Raw genomic sequence first — 26,401 nt, 5'->3', positions numbered from 1 at the left:
GAAGGGAGGGGACGGCACCAGTTCACTGGGGACTGGTGTTTCCCAGGGCGGGGTGAAGTTGGTCCCAGTGGTTTTGGTGCCTGTTTTGAGCGTTCAGATTTATTAGTCGGTGGGTGGTGAGAACTGTGTGCAATCTCTGGAGGAGGAAGCGGCTTGGTTGCTTTAGGAGAAGGAACATTTTCTGTAACTGCAGGATATGTGGATGGAGCGTACAGATAGCATATCTCTAGCACATCAGTTAAATGCCTTGGTGTTGTGAGATAAGGGTTTACTAGAAAACTAAAATAGGATGTGAAACTGAGGGTTTGAGTCTTGTGCTCAAGTAACACAGCTTTTTTTAAAGTAATTGAGAATTGTCCACTGTCTGCTTCACTATATTAAAATCCAGTTTGGTTTTTAAAATGTGAAGGAATGGTGTTACAGTAGACAAACCCCTTCCTGTTTCTAACAACAACGCTAACTCCCAGTTAGTTGGAGTTAGAGGAGAGCGTTGCTTGTTAAAATGCAGATGAAAAGTAGTAACAGATCAGTTGAAAGACCATGAAAAAAAAGGTGAGATACAGTGCATAGTGAAGGTCTGGCACAGAGGCCTTTGAGATCTGGTAGGCTGAGGAAGCACAAATGCAGCGCAACTACTTGTGCAGCCCCTTCAAGTTTGTGTGTGTTTATGGTGCTGTTCATGCTCCATCCAGATAATGTGCCAGGACAAGTGTGTCTGCTTTTGCTGGTTGTTCAATCAGCAAGCAGAATATTTGTTCTAACACAAAAAGCTTGTTCCCAATGTAGAAGTAACATGTCTGTATTTCCTGTTTAAAAAATTCTAATGCTATTTTGATTTGTAGTAGGAGTTTGAAAGGGAATATGTAGTTTGAAGTGAAATTAAACTTTTTTTGCTAACAGCCACCTGAACAAATTTCGGCTTGTCTAAGATAGTAAAAATTGCAGATGTCAGGATATGACAGTTTACCTAGGTTTCAGAATCTAACAAACTAATCAGCTTTGGCTGAGCCGGTGTGTGGAAAATGAGGGTGGACAATGAGGGAGAACTTAGTTACACAAATATTGAAGGAGGAGAATAAGTCAAGTATTATTATACATCTGTCTACTGTTGCTGTGAGAAAACCATGCTTCATTTGATTTATTGGGTGGACTGTGCTGTGAAAGGAGGCAGCTTGTATAGCCCTATGCTGGGATTTCTCTATGTAGCATTAAATTCTTCCACTGAATATGAAACTAGTAATTGCATGACTTCCAACCTCTTCTTCTTCCTGCCACTCTCTGGTGCTTTTCACCCGAGTGTTCTGAGTTTTACAAGACTCACTTCCAGATATTATTATGAAAAGCACCTGGGAGTGAGGGCAGGACTTATAATTTTAGATAAATGCCATTAGTAACAAAACCTTGAAGTAGTTATCCTAACAGAGACATCCTTCTATCTACTTTTAATCAAATTGTACAGCTCAGTGATATTAAGGGGGGAAGCTGGGGGTCTTCATAGAGATAATGTGGCTTGTGCCTTTGCTGCATTACTGTGACTGTCCTAAGGCAAATTTCAGAATAGAGAATTCTGAAAGTTTTTAAGAGACAACTTTGTGCTGGATTTTGAGGTGCTGCAACAGATCATGTGCTCATAGACAAGAGTGGTAATTTATTAATAATTCCGTTAAGTTCGGAAATTGAAAGGCAACCAGCATGGCTTTATCTGAAAAGAAGGAAATATGTGGTTAAACGGTTTTGGCTACAGTCTTAGGTGTTTTCTATTTTCCAGAAAGAGGAGGGGGGAGAAAGGGATCTAAATTATTTTCTCTAAAATAAAGGAAAAAGCACCAGTATGCTTTATTGTCTATTTTAATGAGAGAAAAGTTCCTGCATAAACACCTGTTGTTTCAAAATGAATTATACTAAATTTGAATTATTATTATATAGTGACTTCAAAACTCAATTATCTTGCGTAGGAATCCATCCTCTCAGGGGTGAAAAATGTTTGTTATCTGAGTTGTGAAGACCTAGAGAATCCAGTGGTGGAAGACTTTAAGGGCTCTGATTCGGGAGCGAAGGCAGAGTGCTTTATCTGGAAAGGTCGGGCTGCATGCCAGCGGTTCACAGCCTGCTTTGGCAGCGTGCTTAGGGCAGATAGGAGCTGTCAGGAATCACATCAGCTCTGTCAACTTGTTTCCCTTTTCCCCTTTGACTTCTGAAGGCTTTCACAGAACTTCCAGGACTGCTCAGGCTCCCAGGTGGTGCGTTTCTTGTGTTTGAAGAGCTGAGCCCCTTGGCAGCTGCATCTGGGCTACCTCCTGTTTGCACTGGGCTATGAAAGCTGCACATGATGCACCAGTAGCTGCGATGACCAAGGCAACTGAATGGGCAACAAGGCAGTTGGTGGCATCTAATATTCCTGGTCAAAGAAACAAAAAAATACTCTCATTTTGGACAACATTTAGAGCTAGATTTTGTCATCTGTGGGAAATCCTGTGTCACTTGATTTCCCAGGCTTTTGTCATGGGCCAGAAGGATAGGGGAGGCTAGTGAAGGGTAAACCCTAAATGAACGTCAGCAAAATGCTTGTTTGTTTCTGTAAAATAACAAGCATTAGAGTACAGACTGCTTTGTCTGTACAGACCCATGGTTAGGTTATGCTGCTGTTTTTTCCCTTTACTTTTGAATTACTCTGCATTCTTAGAATGACTTGATTCCAGTAGCCTCCTTACCCATCTTTCACTTCAAAACTAATTAAATATATCCACTAAACTGATGATGCACACTTCATTTGTTTCTTGTGAGATGAATGACTGAAGACTGTGCTGAAAGAGAGTAATGTTGTATGTAGCGTGTTTGAAATGCTTGATCTTGAAACGAGGGCCGTGGGAGGTGGTTTCCTGGTAGTCCACATCTTACTCATGCTGGTTCTGGCGCTCTGCTCGCAAAGGCTGTCGGACAGTAGATCTGCACCCAGCATCGTGTACTGTCATCACGGAAGACATAGGTGTGATGACTTGCATAGCTATTCTGTGAATACAGGGACAGAAAAATGTTCTGTGTTCCTCTTAGTGCAGACTCTGCAGTAGGAGAGCTGGTAGGAAGAGGATATGCTTGAACTAACCTTTATTTCTTCATTATTGAGCTGCTGCATATTGTGGTGATTAAAACTAGACCATGTTCCTTCATACTGAAGTGTCATAAATTGTAAAAATCAAGTTCAGAGATCAAATGTATATTTTCTCTGGCGAATAACATTTAGTTTAATGTTATTTGTTCCCCCCTCTTCTACTCAGGGATTACCTTTTGAGTTGTTCAGTGCTTATTTTTACCAAGACAGTCTTTGCATCAGGAAGGCTGACCTTCTTTCTGCACCTCTCCCTGCTTTTCCTTTTTCTGCTCAAGTGACCCTACAGCTGGTGAGTGTGGAGCTGAGCAGGAGGGCACAGCCAGACTGCTTGGACACATGTTGTAGTGCTAAATAGCAATGATACTTTGATCAGGATTTGCCAGAGGATGAATTTAGAGCTATTAAAGTGTGTGTTGCTGTGTGAAAATTCCCCTACTTAGCTGGGCCACCCTGAAGACCAAAAAGACTCAATAAGATTTTGAATGTCTAGACAGCATTTAAATCTGAAGTGAGTGCAGGCCCATGTGCATGGTTTGCTTCTCTGGCAATTCAACATAGACAAATTTCTGTTCCATGAGGGGTTTGATTTGCAAGTAAGCTGAAATAACTACTGAAAGTTGATTTATTTCTTTTTTTTTTCCCACTATTTAGGTAATTTTGCTATGTGTGTGGTGGTTTGTTGTTTGTGGGTGGTTGTTTTGTTTTTTCTTTAGGCTGATGTCATTACATACAGGGTGTCCAACTCATTTAGTGTTGCATTTGCTTCTTTTTAAATTTCCTATGTGGAGATTAATCTCTGGTGTTTAGAAGGGGAAATACTTCTGCTCTAAATCACTGTATCATTTACCATTATCTAGATGTAGGGCCTTAAGCTCCTGCATTATTCCTTGCTGCAGTTCAAGGCACTCTGCATGTTGATGCTGTAGATGGGTTTTGATCATCTGGTGTTGCTTCTTTTGAAGAGCCTTTCACAAATGCTAGAATAGACACAGGAAGACTTTCTTGTTTTTAGCATGGTGCATATACAGTATATTTTAGTAAACGCTCTGACTAGTTTGTAAATTTGAGGAGGACTGAAACTGGTGATCGTTCTTTGAAAGAGCTCACGTATTGGGGCAAAATATGGTGCTGCTTGGGAGTAGGAGAGTGTGTTTGTTTAACCACTTGAATGCGCTGTGAAGGATCTTCCCTGCCTGGCAGCATGCCACTTTCCTTGTGACACAAAGGTAAGCTGACAAGAAAAACAGCTACTTTAACTGAAAGCAGTAGCAGAGTTCTAACCAAATCCTGGTGCATGCCACTTTATAAAATGAGAACACAGCTTAAATTTATTCCATCCAGTACAGGAGGCAAAAGTTACAGCACTCACTTGATTAAAATGAGTTCTTGGAAAGGAGGCAGGAGAAGCTGTGAAGTGGAGTCTCATGTTACCAGCTGGTTTGGATGTTCTTCTAAGAATACATATGGGAGCTTCCTGCTTCAGTATTTTCATCATGCAGGCATGTGTGTAAATGCTTTCAAATTCATAACATGTGTTTTGCTTTTCTTTCAGGTGTACTTGAAGGCACCGATGATTCTCAATGGTGTCTGTGTAATCTGGAAAGGCTGGATAGATCTACAGAGACTGGATGGTATGGGCTGCCTGGAATTTGATGAAGAGAGAGCCCAGGTAAGAACTGATTGATTTGTTTCTGTTCAAGAGCTGGAAGTATTCAAATCAAATTTTATGTAGCAACGTGTATAGTTGCAAGCTCTGTGGTGCCTTGCCTCTCCCTAACTTAAGAAACCAAACTGTACATTAATGAGATAGTGTTATTGTGATTGTATTCTCGATTAAATATAAATACTTTGTATCAAAACAGTGTCTTTGAGATAGTGACAGCCCTGCATGATTGCTCCAGGATGCCTAGGGGAGGGTGTGCTGTGCTGAGAACGGTCCTGCCACCTTTTGTTAATCCATCGGAAGAGCCACAGAACCAGGCTTTTACTTGAATGCTCCTGTTGGCTGTGGCATTCGCTGCTTCCAGAGCTGGGTGTCCGTGTTTGAGGTAGCGCAGTTCCTGTTGCAACAGGGTTTTCTCTGGAAAGAGAGGAACTGCTGTACACCCTTTTGAGATATGTGTGCACTCACAGATGTGTAATTTGTTTTCAGTTTGTGCTTCTCGGTGATTACGAGGTCATTATTTATCTTATTTGCTACAGTCGTAGTACCTAAGAGTTACCAGTGTTGCAAGGCTCTTACACAGACACAGAGAAGTAGCTGCACCCTCATGTCGCATTGTGGCCTTTGTATATGTGTGTGCCAGCACTCTAAGTGTTTGGGCAATCTTTTACATTCTTCAGTTTCCTTTTTCCTGCATCTGTCATTTTGCTTCCTTTTTTAGAACTGTTTTAATATTGCTGGTGACAATGGACCTAACTACTGACTTGGATCCCAAAATAACACTGATGTCAGAACAGGTCTAAGTGCCTCGTACTGTGCAGTGTAGTGTCTGTGGTACCCACTGGCATTCTTTAATGAGAGGTCTTATTGGCGTGCATGCCCTCCCTCCCCCATATGCACCCTTCACTCCCATTTTCTGGGAGGCTTGCCTTACACAAATGTAATCATCTTACACTTTCCTGCCTCTTACCGCTCCTTACTAATTAACACTGGGATCAAATACAATTTTTCTTTGCTGCTGCACTTTAGAAATTATACTATCCTTCATCAGGTCAAAAAACATTTTAGGAAGAAAACCCACATGCACAACAATAAAGTACTTCAATTGTAACTTTCAAGCTAGCGTTCTTTCTATTTAATTCACAGCATATTAATGTCTTTTTACTAAGCAGTCTTTTTTGTTACTGGAGGCCCCAGTTCAGCTGCTTGCTCAGACTTCAGTGGACTAACAAAAAGTGCTATGTACATACTTGAATATCCTCCCCATTTGGAGCTGAAATATCCCTGGATTTTATATTTAAGTGTCCTTAAAAGACCGTTTGTGTCTTCAGTGCTTTTGTGCCTCTTCTGTGACAGCACGCTCTTGCTCTACAGATTCAGTAATTAGAAAAGGGTTTTCTCACAAAGTGTGTTCCTACCAGGTGCTGGTTTGGGGGTACATGTACGGGTGTGTGTAAGCTGCTTCCTTTTTCTATGTTGAGGGGTTCATTTTGTTCTGTTCTCATGTTGGTATAGCTCATATTTTGCTCATTCTTCTCCTGGTATGAATCTAGCAAGAAATAGAATTTTTACTGATTAAAGCTAAGATGGATAAACAGTTTGGTTTCATAGAGCCAAATTTGCTAGGCTATAATTACTAGATTCAGGTGACATTCGAAAAAAGGTTTTTAAACTCTTGTACAAGATCCTGAGACATTAATTTCTGTTATAACGCATCACCAAGTGTAGAGCACTTTTTTTAACTTAAATATATTTTGATGCTGCTTTTTCCCTCTCTCAGACATGAGTAAGGCAGTGTTTCAGCTGTCAACATCTTTCATTCTGGATGTCAACATAGTACGAATTTCTAATTTTGTGAGGTTTTTTTTGTTTTGTTTGGTTGGTTGGTTTGTTTTTGTTATGACTATTTCTTTAAAATATTCTGGCTGTGGGTATATGTTACCTTTTTTTCATTACCACTTTAAATGATGGTAAAAATGCAATAATCTTTTACTAAAAAAAAAAATCTGCTTTCATTTAAGTCTCTAGAAAAAAACAGTAATAAAGATGTATATAGCTTCTGTAAAGTAGAAAGAAGGCAGCTTTTCTGTAGCCATCTGGGAGAAAAGCATATCTGTTTTATCTCTACCCTTCTGCATTATTAAGAACAAACTTACTTTCCACTGTCTGACCTTGGTTGCTATGCATTGCATGAACATTAAGATAGCTATAAAGGGCCAAATTGTACTTTTAGAAATAGTAGGTAGTGTTAAAATGTTATCTTATTGGCAGCTTTAAACATTGCCTTTCCATGTAGCTTTCTGGGGACCTGCCTGTGCGGAGTTATTGATTGGCAGATGTTTGTATTTAAGTGTGTTAGGCCACCAGGGGCACTTGTTCACATCATTTCACAAAGTAGCTTCAGGGTGCACGATTGTGCCGGTGGCAAAAAAGGCAATTTAACATTCTCTCACAGTAGAGATGCTTTATCTTTAATTAAAGAATGTATGCACTTAATCCCTTGGTATATTAAAATTTAGTTGGGTTCTCAACATGTTTGTGTCCTCTAGCAGTCAAGGTTAGGATTTTCTTTTTTTAAATAAAACTATAAACTTGAAAATAACATTGTGGGGGGGAAATAATAAGCAGAATAAGGTGTAATTATAGTTGAGGAGTTATGAGGTGGGAGGGAGAGAGAAGCAATACAGTTTATCCCGTACTGTTTTGTGAAAACTCTTTAGACGTCTCCGTTCTTAACATTTTAAAATTTTGGCAGAGAATGGAGCTATCTGGTTTTCATTCTGAGCAAAATATGTGCTAACATAATTGTAATCCAGTTAATAATATCTTATATATTAATAACACTTTTTAAAAAATCTTTTCCAGTATAAAATAGATTCAGAGGAGTTTTTGGAGCATTAATTTATTAAATCTGTTCCTGTGCATAAGCCATTGTTGAAAATAAAATAATCAACGGGGCTGTTGGAAACCTGCAGATTTCTTCTGCATTGTATGTGAATGTGTATGAATTAGTGGAGGAATAACTTCTGCTTTGCACTTTCTTATGCATCAAAATTTAAATAGTTTAAATGACATATAAGGATTACTGATGTTCATACTGATGCATCTTCAGCAGCTTTTGGTGAAATGAGGGATTGATTTGATTTGTAACTTAGATAATACTCTTTCTAAATGAAAGCGAGTTAATGATCATTATTTATATAATGATGCTAGTGAACTCTATCTACACACACCTGTGAATACTGTCTTTGAAATGACTTGTATAAGGAGAATAAAATGTATTGCATTGTTCATGTAACATTTGAGAATTCCTGGCTTTTAAAATAGCAGCATTTTAAACCACTTTGGAAAAACAGTTCTCCTTTGAAAATGTGTTTTAGTAGTATCTGCGTTGTAGCTTTGGTTATCCATACTGCAGTGATGAAGGTGAGTGTTGTTTCATTAACCTATATCAGCATTTGCTGGAACTCATCTGTTGTCTGGCAGCTCCTGTCGGACACACTTGTCCTTGCTGCCAAGTGACCCCTGGTCTTCAGAAGAAATGTGATCTGGGAGAAAGGCAGGTAACCTTTTGTGTCACTCTGTGTCATCTGCTTTGGTAGCAGGAGGATGCATTGGCACAACAAGCCTTTGAAGAAGCTCGGCGAAGAACTCGTGAGTTCGAGGATAGAGACAGGTCTCATCGGGAGGAAATGGAGGTGAGGGTTTCACAGCTGCTGTCAGTAACTGGTTAGTACTTTCCCAAAACTTTAGATTGTTTCTGTGTCTGTTTGTGCAATGTTGTGTATTTTCTGTTTGTTGTTTGATGTTGTTATATAAAACAGTTCATTGTTTTTAACTTATGAAATTAATTTCAAGTTTTTGAAGTTTTGATAAGAATTATCAGATTTTATCCTTTTTTCCTTTCTGTAGATGTCTTTTTCTGTGGGTACTTAACCTGTAAGGATACAGTTGTTCACAGAGCTGACATCTGTCTCTCTCAGGATACTCTAATGACAGAGGCAGGGGTCTTGTGACACATGCATTTCTCACGAACACAGGAAAGGCTTTGGAGGCTGCGGGCACATAATTTTGTAACTCGCTATCCCATGTTGTGGGAAGCCTTATCAGTGAATTTAACCAGATGCCACAGTCTGCTATCTTGAACGGGGTACTTTTATTTTCCTTTCATCATTTCTTTTAGCAGTGAGGAGTCTTTCTCCTCTGTTTCACTGGTGTAGTTCCCCGTCTTGTTCTTTGCTTCTTTAGGGCCCCTCAGTCTTGACTCTTTTTTCTTCTTGATGAGAGCAGAAATTACTGGGATCAAGAAAAGAGGAGCCAGAAGAGGGAATGGAAACCAGCTGCTCTGAGATGTCAGAAAGGCAAGAACTGTAAGAGGACGAGTAATACATAAAGAGAGTTGGCAAGTTGAGGCAGGCTGTAGGTCAGACGGAGAATAGGGAGGAAACAGAAACACTTAGAATTTCTTTCCCTCACTGTTTCCTACTTCCTGCTTCATCAATACAGCCTGACTTTACTATAGTGAAATGTGATCGATCTACTGCTCTTCAGGTTTTTAGAAAATCTGATTGTTGTTATTGCTAAGCTACTTCTGGCATCCTTACTGCTAATTGAGATGAGTAGACAGACTTTCTTCGCTTTCAAGTACAACTGGAAGACACTGAGCATGAGAACGAGAGGGGAAAAGGCAGATGCGGAGAATAGTATCTCTGACTTTGAAGGGATGGCTCCTTGCAAACACTGATGTCACCAGGTCAGATGTCAGCTGTAGCAAAGGTAAAATCCTTGCCGTGGAGGCCTCGCTACCCCTGGATCCTTGGAGAAACAGCTGGATTGCCTGAATCTTTCTCTCTCTGTCACAGCATGGCTGGAACCTGCTTGCAGGTTCAGTTTGAAAGGAAGGCAGAGTTAACTTGAAGCTGTTCCTGAAGGTCTGTGGCAGCCTGCCTTAATTTTAACAACACAATAGGAACTTTAGACCTGGCCGTATGTCCTTGACCTCAATTTACTTCAAGCTTTTCTTGATTTATTTTCCTTTACTGCGTGCTTCTTTCCCCACTCCTACTACTACAGAGAAGCAGCTGTGTGCCTACTGGATGCTGAATGTTAAAAAAGAATGAGGCTTCCTGGGAACTTCTGTAATTCTGTGAGACTTATTCTTTCGTCCAAATGTAAAAACACTTACTTGCAGTTAGGATCTGTAAAAATTCTTTCAATTAACAGTGAGACTGAGGTAATAGCAAGCATCTAGGTCTTAATGATAAACATCAAAACTTGTGACACTGAGACACAAACAGCAACATCCCTGGCCAGCTGCAGGAACTGGATTCAACAGCTTCTGAAAAGACTCTTGCTTTTAATAAGGCAGCAGGCAGTTGTTATTAAGAGATGTCCTTATTAGCTGCCAGTACCCATTTTCTCCTGAAACAACAATAATCACTGTCCCAGCTCTAAAGCACTGATGTAGGACAACTACAGAAAGGAAGAAAAGGAAAAATTACTGACTTGAAATACGTTTAAGCAGAATGAAAAACATCCTCAAAAGTACTTCAGATTTATGTGATCTCAAATACAGGTTTTTAATAATTGCAATACATTTTGTTTTGCATGTTGTTTGTTTTGTTTTGTTTGTTTTTTACTGTACACGTTTAATATGTATAACAAAGAGATATTTGCTTTGATTACTTGTAGTTCTGTAACTGATTTTCAGATTGCAGTTATCGTTTGTGTGTTTGAGTGTGCTGGCCACATATCTAGAATGTTTACAGATGGGCTTTTGCACTCTGGATCCTAGAACTGCATAAAAATCAGGATCTTTTGAGGTGGGGCAGGGGAGGGAATAGACTTACAGTGCATTCCTAAGGAGGAATCAGGTTTCCAAATAATTCATTGTTTCCCTGACTTTCACTTCCGTTGCATTCTAACACAGCTTCTAACACAGCATTCAGGCAAAAGCAATTGAACTTTAATCAGTGAACACTTAAGGTGCTCGAGATCACCCTATGGAGCTCTCTATAGAAAGTAATGCATAAATGGGCATTCCCATGTTTGTTGTATTTATGGCCTGTATTGGATTTTCCAGTCCTCATATACCTGGTCAGCCTGGAAATATAGTTTGTCGTTTGTGCGCTTCTGGTGATTGCATCGCTGACAGCTGTAAAAACATTAGTCCAACTGGTTTGTTTTCTGTTTGTGTAATTTCAGTAGGTCAAGTTATATCTTTGGTTGCACTGCAGAGATGGTACTTGAAGGTTTTTATAGGCCAGCTAGAAAAGGAGGGTTCTAGGTGTGCAGAGTGAATTTTTACGTATGTTACACTGCACACAGATGGAGATCCCGTCAGCATAATCTTTTTAAAATTATATCTACACCTTTCATCATTACTAAAAGTTAGAATTTTTCTTTCCTGCTAGGCCTGGCATGGACAGTAAAACTCAGAATTGCCAGACCTGGAACAGGATCTCATCGGTGGTAATGATTGTTTTAGGAATTGCAATACTGTATAAAACTAGGATATTTCAGACAGTAGAATTACAGCTGAAATGCCTTTAATAGAGACCAGATTCTGCTTCAGCGGGGGAGGGAAGGGGAATCCTGCAATATTCCACCCACTTCTACCCAAAACAGAGGCACCAGCTCTGTGGAAACATTTATCCATCCAAAGCCTGGCAGCATATGAAAATGATCAGATTCAGTTCTTTTATTTATACAGCTTCCTGTGTAGAAAAGATTCCCTATTCTAAGCCTCTTGGTGGACTTTTAAAACAAAGTGGTATATCCTTGCGATCAGCGAAGGTGGTTGAAAAGTGTTGCTAAGGTTTGTATGTGGCAGCTGGATATTAGAATGGGGATACTTTGAAGGGGGAAAAAAAAGCAAGTGCAGTAACAATTTAGGGATAATCACTATATTAATTTTCATCTTTAAGTGTCAAAAAAAAACCCCACAACCACCACCACCAAAACCTACTTAAAAAAACAGCCCTCGAAGCACTGTCAGGTTTGTTTGCCTCCCTTTCATCACACAGTATTCCTTTTATTGATGACTTCTCTAGCACAACACCTCTTTGTTTTAATGAACATATTCTTTGCATCTGAGGGCAGAATCACTAGTGGCTGATAGGACATGCTTGTATTTCCAGCAGTGATAGTATTTTTGTGCAGTTACAACATTCCTCTAGGTTAAATAGGGTGTGAGTGGATTTGGGAATTTTCATTGAAGTTTTTAAGTGCCTCTGAGTCGAACTGTGTTCTGTTAAAATAAAACATAGTTTTGAATACAAATGCTTTTGGATTTTTCTGTCAACTTATGTAGCTGGGTCACATCAGATACTGCAAATCCTGCCTCACTGTTCAGGATCCTTTCCTTTCAAAGATGCTTTTGAAGTCAGTGACTGTTTTCAATTAATGCCTCCAAAATTAATAATGTATTCCAATGGCTTTCGCTTTTACAAAAACTTTGGAAGGCTGAGACAGTAAATGTTCAATAATACACATGAAGAAAGACTTTATCCCCAGTTAAAGTTGCTGCTTGGCAAACTTTCACTTTTAATGGCTTCATACCAGTCAAAGGCAAAGTTCTCTTCACGTGTGCAAGTTCCAAACCCCGGGGAACGTGGTCCAGGGCCACTACCATGGGGGTGTATATGGAACTGATGCCATCAAACGGGTACATGAACTTGAAGCATTTGTACTTTTCCCTTTGCCAAACTCATAGAAGACAGGGAGTAGACTGAGGGGATATTAGTGAGACAGATGCTGAATTTTCACTCTTTATCGCCTTGGTTGAGAGTCAATACTAGTCTTTTCGTGTGTTTGGTGTAGTTTCAGTATGAATGGCCGGAGTTCGGTGTCAGGATAAGAAGTGTTCTGTAGAAATTACTGAGAGTTTGCTGCATAGACATGCTTGAATCTTCCAGTAGAAACTTTTGCTTTTTATTTGCTGTTCTGGCCATAGTAGCATCATGCAAAATGCGTTACAATGTCCAGAATTACTTTGAGAGGTTTAAATACCCCCCAGCTGGCAAAATTAGAATCCATTGAAAGTAACGGCCTGTGTTGAGTCCAGAAAAGCAGCAAGCAGGTGCCTTCTGCCAGCCCTTTGCTGGAGCAAAAGGGACAAAACGATGGATATTCAAGGAGATGGATAAAGAGGCTGTCTTGTGTGTTGCTGTCTGCAGATAGCTTTTTGTTTGTTTGGTGAAGTTTTGTTTTGTATAGGCAAACTATAACTTCAAAATTAAAGCAATCCGTTAGAGTGTGCAGTTTGTCCTACTGTGTTACTCTTGAGCTTTGCTAAAGATTCTTCTACTTATCATTTTACCTCGGAGGGGGTTGGATCCTTCTCAGTTTTCCGACACGATATGTTCACCCAGCATTTTTAAAATGTCATGTTTTTCTATTTTGTGTTCGTTTCCCATGGTACTGCCATGCTCTTTATTTTAGCAACACTGTGAGTAAAGAGGTAGAGTGGTTTGCTCTTCCCTGAAACAGTCTAGTCTGGCAATCTGTCTGTTTGTGGTCTTGTGCTAAATATAAATTACATTAATGGCTAAGCAGAGCCATTTCAGGAAACTACATGAAATTCCCATTTTAAAAACCTTCATTTTGCTGAAAAAACCCACAACTCTGGTTTGAAACTTTTGTTTGTTCCACTAGAAATCGTTCTCAATACAAAGCACCCTAAAAAATCACCAGGTCCACTCTTTAAAAATGGCTGGAGTAAAAATTTACCTAAATTTTAAACACCGAGTCCTGCCCTAGGTTTCTACACATTTTCACTGTTTGTTGGGAATTATAAGTTGAAATGAGAGAGATGTATTTCATTTAATTGTGCTGAAGTTGTGAACTCTTAGAAAACAGGATTTTGCTACCAAAATGTGAATAGTTCACAATTGAAACAAAATCAAGTATCAGGATTAACTTTCCTATTCTTCCAATGTTCTAGGCAGTGAAGTTATTCTCCCTTCTTTCTTTAACAAAAAAAGGATCTTAAGATAAAACTACTCGTGTAAATAAATGCTTTAACTAATTATATGTATTTTCGTCAAGTATAACTTGCTTCAGAAGAAAATATAATATTCCAGTAATATTCTTCTTTTTCCTCATCAAACTCTTTTAAGGGTTTGTTTCCTCAAAAATTAACCTGGAATGAATTTAATTACTCCTTATTGTATGTACTCTCCAAACTGACAATGATATAAAAATAGTATAACCTTTAATACAGTGTTTTGGATGTGAAAGAAACCCAAACTGTTAATTCTTCATATGCAGCGGGTAGTGCAGACTTGATATAGGCTTGTTTATGTGTAGATGAGCATGGATGTATAGATAGATGTGATCTGTTTATATTTAGGATGAAACAATTTAGAAAAAAAAGAGTACGCGTTGCCTCCGAAGGTTCTCCAATGTGAGGGCAGTGATGTTATGACTAGATTGTTTCACCAGAACTTTAAATAGCTGGTATTTGTGTAAAAGTGCTAGGGAATGCATATGTCAGAAAACGCATTTGTGCTGTACAGAATCGATGCTGACTGGAGCGCAGAGGAGATCAATCTTGCAAATCAGGGAATACTGTAATACAAGCGTCTTCTTTCAGTCAATGAAGGTTAGAAAGGGGCTGAGCAACAGGAATACTGTCTGGAGGCAATCAATATTAATTATAAATTTATAACCTTTATAGCAGCCTTCAAGCAATACTTTCTAAAAGGGAGCATTTCGAGCTTTTTTTTTTTTTTTTCCACTTGGAAAATAAGTTTTCATACAAAAGTTAAATTTTAGTTTGTACCTGAAGCTGCTCAGCACTTACCCTGTTGCTGTGCTTTTTCCGTTCTCAGCTTGCCGTTACCTTAGTCCGGTTATGGCTTTTAAACAAAGATGGAACCTTTGCAATGATTTCAGGCAAGAGTGTGCGTCAGGGATTGGGAAGGAAATTCTGCTTGGCCTGGTTGTGCTCTACAGCTCTCAAGGGCTTGGGGTGGGAGAACAGGCTTGGCACCTAATGCAACCGAGGGGTGTTTTTAGGGAAGAATAGGAGGTAGATGCTAAATGGATGGATTTATCGATGGATTTTGACAAGAAAATTGTTTATTTCAACTTTTAGAGAGCTTGAAAGGCAATCAAAACGGACGTATGAATGAAAAAGATCATCGGATATAGAGTTCATAACATGCATTGTTCTACAACTTCAGTCTAGCATCCACCTCTCTTGCCCAATTTGAGACTGTTTTCCATTATTTGCATAATTTAAGTGGTGCTTGACATCATAATTAGGAAAGATCAAGGCTACTTCTTCCCAGGCCCAAGTGAGAAGGAGGGATGTTTGCAAAACAGGTGTTAGGGCCAGCAGCAAAGCAACCCCAGAGGCTGGATCTGGGCTACAAAGTCTCATACATCCTATCGCCAACTGCCTGCCCGCGGCTTGCCGGTGCGGCATGTCATGGTAGCGGGGTCCCTTTGCTGCCAAAGCTCTTTCTGAGAAGTGAAGATTAAAAGGAAAACTCTCTTTTTCAAGCCCCCCAGAGACCTGAAAGCATACAGGATGTTTCATGGGGCCATAACCGTGACCAGAGTTCTGTTATCTATAAGCTGTCATTCTTACCATATTGTGGTGGCCCCGTTTTGCTGACTTTAATTCTGAGAAGGCTGTTTCCACACCCCTGCTCTTCTGTTGAGTAAAGGTAATTGAGGTGGAGGCACGGCCAGCATTTTAACCACGTTCAGATTTCCACGGGAGAGGCTGTTGTTAACCAGCAACTCAGAGAAGAGTTTTCAGTTTGTTGCTTTTCTTGATGTGGGTGTGGAGGTGCACTTGATTGAAACTGGTCATTTTTCTGAGTATTGCTCTCTTTATTTCAGGTTGGTGGGTTGTTGGTTTTTTTTGTGTAGGGTTTTTTGTGTCCTGTGGTTGTATGCTTTTTAGAAAAGGATCTGCAATGTGTTCTTTTTCTTTTTTTTATATCGTTTTCAGGAGGTTGACAGTCCTTCTAAGAGAATCCAAATGTTCACTGTTTAGTTTTTCATAACATAGCCTGATTTTTCACTTATTTAGTAAATTATAGATGACAGATGCCAAGGCACATAATGGGTCTGCTCTGTCTGTTTCAGCAGTATGGACTTGCCAGAATGCAATTAAAGAATTGCAGTGGAGTTGTCCATGGAGAGACTTTGTTTTGGCTACTTTTTGTGACAGCCCTTCTTCAAATAATCTCCCTCCTCTTCACCAGTGTCTCAAGTTATATATGCAGTGGATATTGTTGTTCTTGTGACTTCACTGCCTGGTATTCAGAGGTCCCAGTTTTGCCTGATGGGGTTTTTTTCTGAAGTGATTCATGGAAAGGGAGGGCCATCTTCATGGCAGCCCTGTCCATCCTTACTAAATTTACCTCCGGCTTCCCAGTTCTGCTTTTTCAGAGCTATTGTGTAAACCGCACGGTGGGACTGCCTTATCTTTTCCTGATGAGCTCCTGTGGTGAAAGGAGTTGGTTTCCTCAGGTTTATCGGAGGCCTCTGAGCATGCACAGGAAGGGGTTAGATACAGATGCTTTCTCAAAGCCAGCTTAAGCGTGGGTCAGGATTGAGTGTCTGGTGGAGGAGGATGGTGTCTGACTGTCTTGGCTGCTGGAGGAACTGCTTGTGTGCTGCCTTCCTTAATTCCTATATGATTATTATTCTTAGATCTGTTTTACTTAAGTGCCCCAGTAACAGATGTCAATGCTCCAACGTGATCTGTGTTCAAAAGAGTCAAAATTCTAAGTTAATTATTTATTTCAAGCTATCCAATTTATTAAGAAGAAAATTAATATAATACAGATATTACTGATATGACTTATAGTCCATACAAGTTACCCTGTATTTAGGCTTGGGAAGAGCTTGGAGATAACAAGGTTCGAGACAACAGCTCTAAGAGTATCAAGTCAAAATGATTTTGTTAGTAACTTGTTTATTAGTATGTTATTACCCCTATGGTATCAGCATTATGAGTTCAGCGTGAATAAATCTATAATAGCATGTTATAGGAGGCTTTGAAATGTTCTTTGCCAGATACGTTCCTGCAGTTCTTTCAGTCAGTCATCATACTCTCTCCAATGTTAGAGGTTTTAAATGGCTTGCGGCCAGTTATAATTCCTTCCGTATTGCAGATTGGCGTGGCTTTGTGTGCTGAAAGCTGAGTGCAAAGTATTTTGGGGTATTGAAACTCCCTACGTCTCCATTGCATTAACTATTCAATTTCAGGATATTTGGAAGGAAGCTGGCAGCGTTGGTTAAAATACATTCATTTTTAAGAAAACTACAACTGTGGTGGGTTCTGTGTACTGTTTAGTTTTTCTCACAAGCAAATATTTGTAATCCTTTTACTAAGTAGCAGAAGAATAACATTGGAAGTGGTGCTCCTTCAAGCTTCAAATTAGCATTTGACTGAAAAATGAAATATGCTGAGATCAGATGAATAACTACTGTTTTCTCATGACTCATTATGCATGACTCATGGCAGAGTATTCCATTTCCCAATGGCAAAGATAGATACATCTTTCTTAATTGAAGCAAGTCTCCTTAATCTTTGAGAAGGTGAGCTCATTATTCACTGAGAGTAATTCTGGTGCTTCTGCATGGCGACATAAGGTATGCATTTCAAAAATTACAGCAAATACTGCAATTCAGAGGATTGATGAGCTGTGCTGAGAGCAAGAGACCCCAAACTGAGAGAATTTTGGAAATTGCCATTTTTACATCTGTAATAGGGAACTTTTAGCTTCCTGTAATAGACTGGAGAGAACTACCCGACACTACCATACTGGTAGTCCCACTCCTTCTGCAAGCGAGTGTTAAGGATCTTGTGGCATTTCTTACGAAAGTTGTATTTTACCCATTGTCTGGACAAAAATATCACCCAATGCCCGATGCTCTGCAGTGTGCTGTCTACATAGAAGATTTCTCCTATCTCTTATGAGTGGTTATTTTTTTATTTTTCAATGCATATATGGTGCTTTTACATATTTTTTTTTTTTCTTCAGCATGTAAGGCATAGCTGTAGTTGTTACATACTATGCACATACACCTTGGCAGGATGGTGACTGGTAGAATAACCGTGTTTCACGGGTATGTATTCTTGCGTAGTAGCGGAGCACAAGTAAAGGAGGGAGTCTGGGCGAGATGGAGCTGTCATTCCAACACATCGCAGTTGATTGTGTAAATCCCCACTTACTGAAATGCAAAATTACACCTAGACTAGTGAAAGATATTGTAATGACTGCTTTTGGTGCATTTGAGGGTAATTTGTCATGCCATTTGTATATCACTCAAAAGGGCAAATCTGGTAGTTGTTCAGTAGTGGCTTCTGCAAACGCTACAAGTAGCAATGAGGTCACAAATCATGTGAATTCTTTCATATGTTTTGAAAGAAAAAGCCACTTTAGGCAAAGCTTAAATGCAACCATATGCCCATACCTTAGAGTCTTCACCAAAATTTGACAGTAAAATTGCTGTGTGTGTGATTTGTTTTCTGAAGAAGAAACTGTTGCTCTTAGAGCAGTGGTATAGCAGTGATTAACTCGCTGGGTTTTTTCTAATTGAGTGTAAAAATGTTTGTTGAGTACAGAACCAGTAACTAGATAGGTATAAGTAAGATTTTGATAATTCTTAAAAACAGTGCAAGCCTCTGTTTCCTTTTAGAAGAATGAGGCAGCAGTTAAAACCAGAAGAAATTTCATTACAGTCTGTTCGGTAGGAGAAAAGTATGCGAAGTGGAACTGTTATCCTTTTGTTAATCTTAGTACAGCTCTTAAATTAGTGTGGGAGTATCTATTTAGACTTGTTGAACAACCATTTTGTATTAAGAAAAATCTTTACATCACAGTTTACTTTTCTGTTGAAGGAAAAAAAAATGGTGAGCTTTACCTCGTTTAACTTTTCCATGGTGATCTTGATGGTCAACGCTGAATGATTTGGCTTTTGGAAATAATGTGAACATTTCAATTAAATGCCATCTTCCAATATTCAGCGTCTCTGCAATGACGGCAGTTTGCAAAAGTTGTTTCAGGGGCTCAAATATTATGCCCTTTAGCACTTCAAATCTTCAGCTCTCTATGTGATTACAGCTGTTTGTTTTAACGCACTTCCTCGGAAGGATTACTGAGAAATCTGTGGGTTTGTGCACCAGCAATGATGTCGGTTGTCGCGTTCAGAGCTCGGCACGTAGGAAAAGCAGGTTGTTTCCTGCAGTCAGAGTGTGACCAGTGCACATAGAACAGAGCGAGAACATCAGCTCACCCCTAAATATCTAAAATGCAACCCACAACAGTACTGGATACATAGTGTAGTAGGTACTCCGTTTCCCTGAAAATAAGACAGGGTCTTATATTAATTTTTGCTCCAAAAGATGCTTAGTCTCTTACATGTATGGCTGCCTGGGCACTATTTAAATTGACTTTTTAAATGAACTTAAGTTTGGAGTAGGGTTTCTATTTCAAGCATCCTCAAGAATCCTGAAAAATCATGCTAGGTCTTATTTTCGGGGTAGGTCTTATTTTTGGGAAGACAGGGTAGCAATTGTGATATTTAAAATACTGCCAATAATGGCAATAGGACTGACCACTAAAGAAAGTGCAGGAGGGAATTGTCTTCTCTGGAAACATGCTGATTACTATAGAGGGATTTATTGAATGAACTCTGTGTGCATTGAAGTGGGATCATTGCACGTGAAAGGAAAACATATTTAAGTAGGAGAAGGAAGGAACACTTCTCTGTCTGGGTGAAACTGATTGTGCTGCGTAAAATTAGGCAGACGAAAAGAACAGTAGATAAGGAAGAACAGAGAAAGGAAAGTCGAAATTGGAGAAAATGACATTGGCGGCGCATGCCGGCGGGTTCGGGGAGCACCTGAGCAGCACCCTGCAGTGGGGTGGCTGCTGGAGAGGTGTCCCCCCGCTCAGTAAACGTGACTCGGAGCACCAAGAGCAGCTCCGTGAGTGTCCCGAATATTCAGCGTGATCATGTCAACGTGCTGAGTGCTCACACTGCATCTTTCACTGGTACAACCGCCTGTGTTAAGTCTGTTCCCGCCTCTTTCAACAAAACACAAGAAGTCTTTCAAAGGAGGGAAGTGGTCACTTGTTTTGCATTTTTTGGAGAGCTTTTTTTAATTTTTTTTTGAAGCTCTGAATGTGGCAGGTTATTGCAGCTGGTGAAAGCTGAATGAAGTCTGTGTAGTGATGCCTTCTGCCAGCTGAGAACATGACCCTGTAGTTACACACCAAGGTGCCAGCTATTTGCTGTGAACATTTGAGTGTCAGTACTCAAATGTCTTTAAAAAACAGCTAGCATATATTAGATATTCCCAGAATCAAAGTATTGCTTTAAATTTTAAGTATATCGATGCTTTTCAGTATTTACCTGCAGCATTTGTGTGTGCTACTTGAAAGCAGCCTGAGTGTACAGGTAGAGAAAGTAGACAGCAGTGTCTTCTACTGTGATTGATATTACTGTGACTGACCCACCTTAATTCCCTCTTTAAATTTCCATCTACTCAAATTAACAGGATCATTTATCTAATGCAGAACCAATGTTATGTTTTTTAATACATGGGCACAATCATAAGTACCAGTTTTCTCAGGTTTGTATTATTGCAGAGTTTACAGGTGCACCAAAGAAAAATATATGCTGCAGTAAAACCCCAACTTTTAAGAAGTATGTCAGTCTATAGAATAAATTGTGCTAGTGTGTTATCGTGTTCTAAGTCTTTATTCCAGAAGAAGCTAAAGTAAATGTTTCCCACAAAAAAATACTGAGGGGAGATTTGGAAATGTAACATACTATGCCATCTTGCATCATAGCCTTTCTTCCCAAAATCTTGATCCTCAGAATATTTACAGAAAAGTTTAACAGAAGGGAATTTCACAAGAAAATGTGTTTTGGAAGAAGATGCACAAAATCTTTGTCTAGTTATTCTGGAAATCTCTCGCTGGTGGTTGAAGTGATGTTGAGAAGCATTTCAGCCTGGCTGTGGGATGGAGAGGCAGAGCCAGAGCTCTGTGCCCTGAGACCCCGTCACTTCTGGGGATTATTGAATTGCGAGGGAAAAATAAAGATTTTTATGTGAAAAATGAACGTGTTGGTTACTGCTTGAAATGTAAAAGTTTCTGCTTTAGAGATGGTTATGGTCTTAGCCATGTTAATACACTGTATAAATTAACTAAACTGATACCTTCTAACTCATTTTTTGATCATAAATATGTGTTTATTAACACAGGCAAGAAGACAACAAGACCCTAGTCCTGGGTCTAACCTGGGAAGTGGCGATGATCTCAAACTACGTTAATCAACAGCAGCAGGCGTACCGTGGGTCTGCATACATGCATTGCTTCTACTTGGCAACGGATTTAATAAAAGACCAGAAACTGTGATAACTGGGTATACTATGGTCTGTTTCCTGACCTGCGGCAGTCAAAATCACCCTGAACTGCCATGGTTTGCACTATGTTTATGTTACAATACCTGCATTTCCCATTTTAAGCATGTAGCCAGTGGCAATTTGAAATTTTGTTTTTCTATGCAAACTTATTTTTGTTGGCACTATTTGAGTGAAATGGAAACTTATGCAGCTATAAAACCGTGTTTCTCAACTGTAATAAAAATTGTCACTTAAAAATAGGTCAAGATATTACAGATTTAAAACTCCTTTTGTTTTTATTTTTTTTTTGTAAACTGCTGGAAGCCAATGCATTCCAAGCTTAACTTTTTTAATATGGGCTTTTGGAATTTTGATTGTCCTTATTGTGCTCCTGCTTTATTTTAGGTACGCATTCTTATCTTTCTCTCAATTTCCTTTTTTTTTTTTTCTCCTAAATTTGCAAGACCTTAAAACTGCTGACATTATTTTGCATTATTTCCAAGCTAAACCCAGTGAATCAGAGCTGTTGGAATCGCTTTTCAAACTTTAGTGGGTTTGTGAACGTTACAGTTGCAGTATTCTTTTGACTGCTAACAACTCATTGGTTCCACTTTTTAAATGATAAAATCTTAAACGTGTATTCTCATGCATTAATGCAGTCTGGCCCAGTATCTGTCTTAGATTTTATTCTGTAACAAGTGAGTTTGGGTGGTTGTTATCCCCCTGTATATAGTACGTTACTGAAGCTCCTAGGAAGTCGCAGGCTGGCTTCTGTTTTATTCAGGGATTTTTTTTAAATAGTTCTTAAAAGGGATACTGCAACTCTACAATCAGATTCAACAGCGTGTTAAACTGGGAACAGAAGTGATCAGCCGCCAAGGTGATATGTATTAAATCATGTTTAAGATAGCTGCTTTAAGTATATTTTATATCTTAGGCTTTTTGTAAAGTTGTGCTGAATGGTGAAAAGTTGAGATGAGGTTGTGTGCAGAAAATCTCATACTGTGCATAGGACACTTCTAATAAATCTTATGCAAATTAAGACTACATTGCAGTATATATATTGCATTTTCTAACAGGGTAAGATTTGAGACGAGTTAATCTGTGTGAATTATCTTGTTTTATTTGGGGTGATGATGAATGGACTCGTTCCAAATTTATCATTGCGTCCAATATTTGAAGAAAATTTATTAGGAATGTGATGTCATTTGGCTTTGTTAAAATGTGATGCTTCTTGTACCGCCTGATTAATTAAAATGTCACTTAAATACCTTTTTAAAAGAGGTGATCTGATTTCAGTATTTTAAGAATGATTTTGAATGTAAAACAGTGTATGGTTAGAACAGTTAGATCTCCCTTAAAATCTATAATTCAGATAATTACATTCCTTATTAATGGCAAAACAATAGATGCAAAAGAGGTCTTGCAAAAGTGTAAACAGATGTCAATGTGAAGGAGAATGTTTGTTAATAATATGAATATTTAACATTCACTTAAAAATATCAACTCTGAACTGTGAGTGTCATCAAATAGAAATATTTTGATACTTCAATTTAAATGTGATTCACCTGAAAGAACCTTTTTCACTCTGTGCCCACGTATTCTTCTTGCTCCTCTTCCCCCAAAAAGTAATTTTTCTGAAGTGTTTCTGCAATGAGTTACTTAAGGGGCGCACGCACGCATCCCAGGCCTCGGATCTTCTCTGCCATCTGTGTATTTTTGATGGAATAGTCTGAAGATTTATTTTAAAATGTTTTCCTAGCGTTTCAGACAGTGGTTTAAAACCATAAGTACACAGAAAATTATGCTATCAGATATTAACGTTGCTATCTTTGTGTAAATACTGAATTTTCCCTATCATCATTTAGCATTCTGCTGCTTTCTATATCTTAATGCTGGCATTAAGATCACAAGCCCTTACCCTCTGCTGGTTAGTGCAGACTTTTTAAAGTGCATTTTAAGTTATTGATGCAATTTGATATTTTTCATAATTTCTATTTAAACTGAAGTTGCATCATCTTTTCTTGAATTCATCTCCTGTAAGAGTTGCCTTAAGCTACAGGATTGCTTTTGCTACTTTTTGTGTTGTACGTTTAACTTTCATAATAAACTTCTGTGTAGTGAAAACCAAGTTGCTGTAAATTTATTTCTGACACCCTGGCATTCCACGCCGATGTATTTCGTTTTTATGGGGTGAGTTTCCAACCTGCTGGCAGTGCCAGGTTGTCCCTGGTTAAAGCAGCAGTGACATCCAGTGGTCACTTAAAATAACCCAAACCTCCCCGTATTCAGGAGGGGTGTTAATGACTCAAAACCTTAGGCATACGTAGGGGAAAATGTGGACTTTGCTGCCCTAAAACACTTATTTATGACTGATACGTCCTGCTTACTCTGAAAGCATATATCTATTTAAGGAACACTAAGAAATGTTATGGTGTTGGGTTGTGTGTTGTGCACGCTGACAGAAGAGCTTTGGTGATGGGCGCGTTGTTATAGCAGCCGTTCAACCTCACTAATTGTGCTGCTTTGGACAAGGAGGAGGAAAACGAGGTCATTGGCACATTGAAATGGAGGAAATGGGGAAACGTGGTGAAGGAAAACAGGAATGTTACATGCTGCACCTGAAACTCTTTTCTAAAGCCGCTGAGATGTAAGGTGGTATAATGTCAAATACCAAATACTGTATGGCAATGGTGGATATCTACTGAAATAACGTAGAGGATTGGGGTTTTTTTAATAACTTGACCTGTGCCCTGCTTTGGCAGTGTTTACATGCAAAAGGACAAAGTATAACCTTATTTCATATTTTTTTAAATCTAACTGTAAACAGATGAGAGAGTGCATTGACTGTGACCTGTGGTTCCTCTGCAGATCCCTGCGGCATGGGAGGGAAGGAGCCTTTAAAACAGATCCAAATGCCAAACACCGTTGCTCTGATTCTGTGTTCCTCAGGGCAGATGGGATCTTGCCGCCTGCTGTGGGCTCTGCCCTCAAAGCAGCTCCTTTGGAAAGGTGCCTTCAAGGAGCAGTTAGAGCTGGGCTTGCTCAGCCTGGAGAAGCGAAGCTCCGGGGAGACCTTATCGTGGCCTTTCAGTGCTTAAAAGGGGACGATAAGAAAGATGGGGACAGACTTTTTAGCAGGGCCCGTTGTGATAGGACAAGAGGTGATGGTTTTAAACTGAAGGAGGGGAGATTTGGGCTGGACATGAGGAAGAAATTTTGTACGCTGAGGGTGGTGAAACACTGTCCCAGGTTGCCCAGAGAGGTGGTGGATGAACCATCCCTGGAGACATCCCAGGTCAGGCTGGATGGGGCTCTGAGCAACCTGATCTGGTGAAGATGTCCCAGCTCATGGCAGAGGTGGCAGTGGACAGGCTTTGAAGGTCCCTTCCAACCCTAGCTATTCTATTAACTCATTGGTTTACCCGCAAGTTCATAGATTGATACACTGTTCTGCCCAAGGTCCATCACAAGTGGACAAGCCCCTTATTCGTTAAGTCTTTTTTGAGTGAAGGCATCTGAAGGACAGAGGCACTTTGTCCCCTGACACCTCTCATATTGGGTTTGCCTCCCAGGGGCATGAATCGGAATGGGAAAAATCTTCCTGCATTGAGGCACCTACCGCGGAAGATTATTTTTGAAACATACCCATCCTTTCCCTCAATTAGTGTGACCTAGGGATGGACGGCCGTGTTCAATTTGGGACTGACAGACCCCTGGAAACACTGGAACTTATCGGAACAGAGGATGTGGGTACCCTGGAGCTCAACTGGAGCAGGTGAGGTACAGTCACTTCTGGCTTTCTTTTGGTTTTTTAACCTCTTGTAGTTACATGGCTTCTTCCTAACCAGAGAGAATCCAGAGTGTTAACTGTTTAGTCTGTTTTACCATAGTTTTCAAAACCTGAATGAGTGTGCTTCCTAGTCTCTCTTGAGATAAATGGCAGCTATCAGCTGCCCTGGGGGCACTCCTGGTCCCTCTTTTGAAATAAGAAAACTATGGAAAAGAAACTGGGGGTGAAAACAGCAGCTTTTCTGGTCCTGCAGATCTGTGGTGTTTTGTCTAACAATAACTCCTGTTCAGGTGAGGGTTGGGAAGTTAAATGAAGGAGACGTGGGTTTGGGGAACTCCAAATTTGCGTGACCTGACAGGGTCTTGGCAGGACTTCTGCATTTTTTGTCTGCCTTTAGTTCAGGATTCCACTCCGTTACAGATGTATTTAGGAACCCATCCTGTCTACGTGGAAATAGGAGCAGTTTCTGTAAAGTCACATTATTTTGTTACTACATTTCCAATGCAAATCAGAGAAGGACAAAAATGGCTCCAAGGATGAGAATTGCAGCGAGAAGTTTTACAGCAGAGCGCACATTTGCATAAGGCAGCATTTCTCATAACTCATTTGCCTGACATCCTGTCTTCACACCGCCACAAAATGTAAATCCCAGACCATGCATATTCATCAGCTGCTGCACAGCTCGGAGCTGCGCAGGGTTTGAGTAACGTTATTAAATAGCTTTCTCAATTACAGGTTGAGATTAGTGAATTTCCAGATTTACTGAGGGCTTGTTTCTTATAGCTCGGGAGCAAGGGTGGAAAAAGGCAACACAGAATTGCTGAGCGCTGCCTCGGCCGCTGCTGTCACCCTGTGCTGGGTGTCCGTGGAAAAATCAGGTACCTGTAGGAGGGGCAGGAGTGGGAAACAGGAACGTTTCTCGCTCAGCTCTATGCTGCTGGCTCGGCCTGGTCCACAGATTGTCATGGCTCGTGAGACTTTTGCTGAGTCTTTGTTGTTGGCCGCAACTCTTCTGATGAGTATCTCAGTGTTTTCCAACCTGTTAAACTTGATGATGGTGTCTTGGGGGATCTGGGTTTACCTGGTGCTCCACTTTCCCTCGTTCCACAGGCTGTAATTCTCTATTTTTCATGGGAACTGGTGGCCTTGTCACCTTCTACCTTTGCAATCCTCTCTCTTCCCCATAGCAGGTGATGGATTAGCTTGAAATCACCTAGAGCTGGTGAAAAGTTTGCACCTGAAATCTTCTGGTTTTTCTAGCTGTTACCTGCTGGATTGCTGAAAGAGACTGTCCCTGTGAAACTTGCCCATCTGCATCTCCCAACCCTTTCAGCTTTTTTGATTCATACTGTGCAAAAATCCAGTAAAGCAGAAAAATGAGCAGTGTAGGAGAACTAAAACTTTTGACTGCTGTATGCACTTGGACTTGATAGCTGCTTCTGTGAAGAAGGG

General features: G+C 39.9%; 1 protein-coding gene across 3 annotated transcripts in view; it reads left to right on the top strand.

Annotated features, from left to right (window-relative positions):
• Positions 1 to 22,384, top strand: part of CBFB (core-binding factor subunit beta) — a gene marked incomplete at its 5' end in the record, with an annotated part of 40,201 nt that extends 17,817 nt beyond the window's left edge. For 2 of the 3 annotated variants that reach the window (XM_080351838.1, XM_080351837.1), the window contains 3 exons: positions 4,662 to 4,778; positions 8,375 to 8,470; positions 21,016 to 22,384. In XM_080351838.1, coding sequence (XP_080207964.1) covers positions 4,662 to 4,778; positions 8,375 to 8,470; positions 21,016 to 21,084 — 282 coding nt within the window. In that variant the 3' untranslated portion in view covers positions 21,085 to 22,384. The remainder of the gene's footprint in view (positions 1 to 4,661; positions 4,779 to 8,374; positions 8,471 to 21,015) is intronic. The other variant, XM_080351839.1, reaches the window with a different exon arrangement.
• Between the last annotated feature and the right edge of the window lie 4,017 nt (positions 22,385 to 26,401).

The sequence above is a fragment of the Nesoenas mayeri genome (assembly GCF_963082525.1).
Source record: "Nesoenas mayeri genome assembly, chromosome: 12".
Lineage (NCBI taxonomy): Eukaryota > Metazoa > Chordata > Aves > Columbiformes > Columbidae > Nesoenas > Nesoenas mayeri.
The sequence above is the reverse complement of the archived record's forward strand: the minus strand, read 5'-3'. Positions and strand labels throughout refer to the sequence as shown.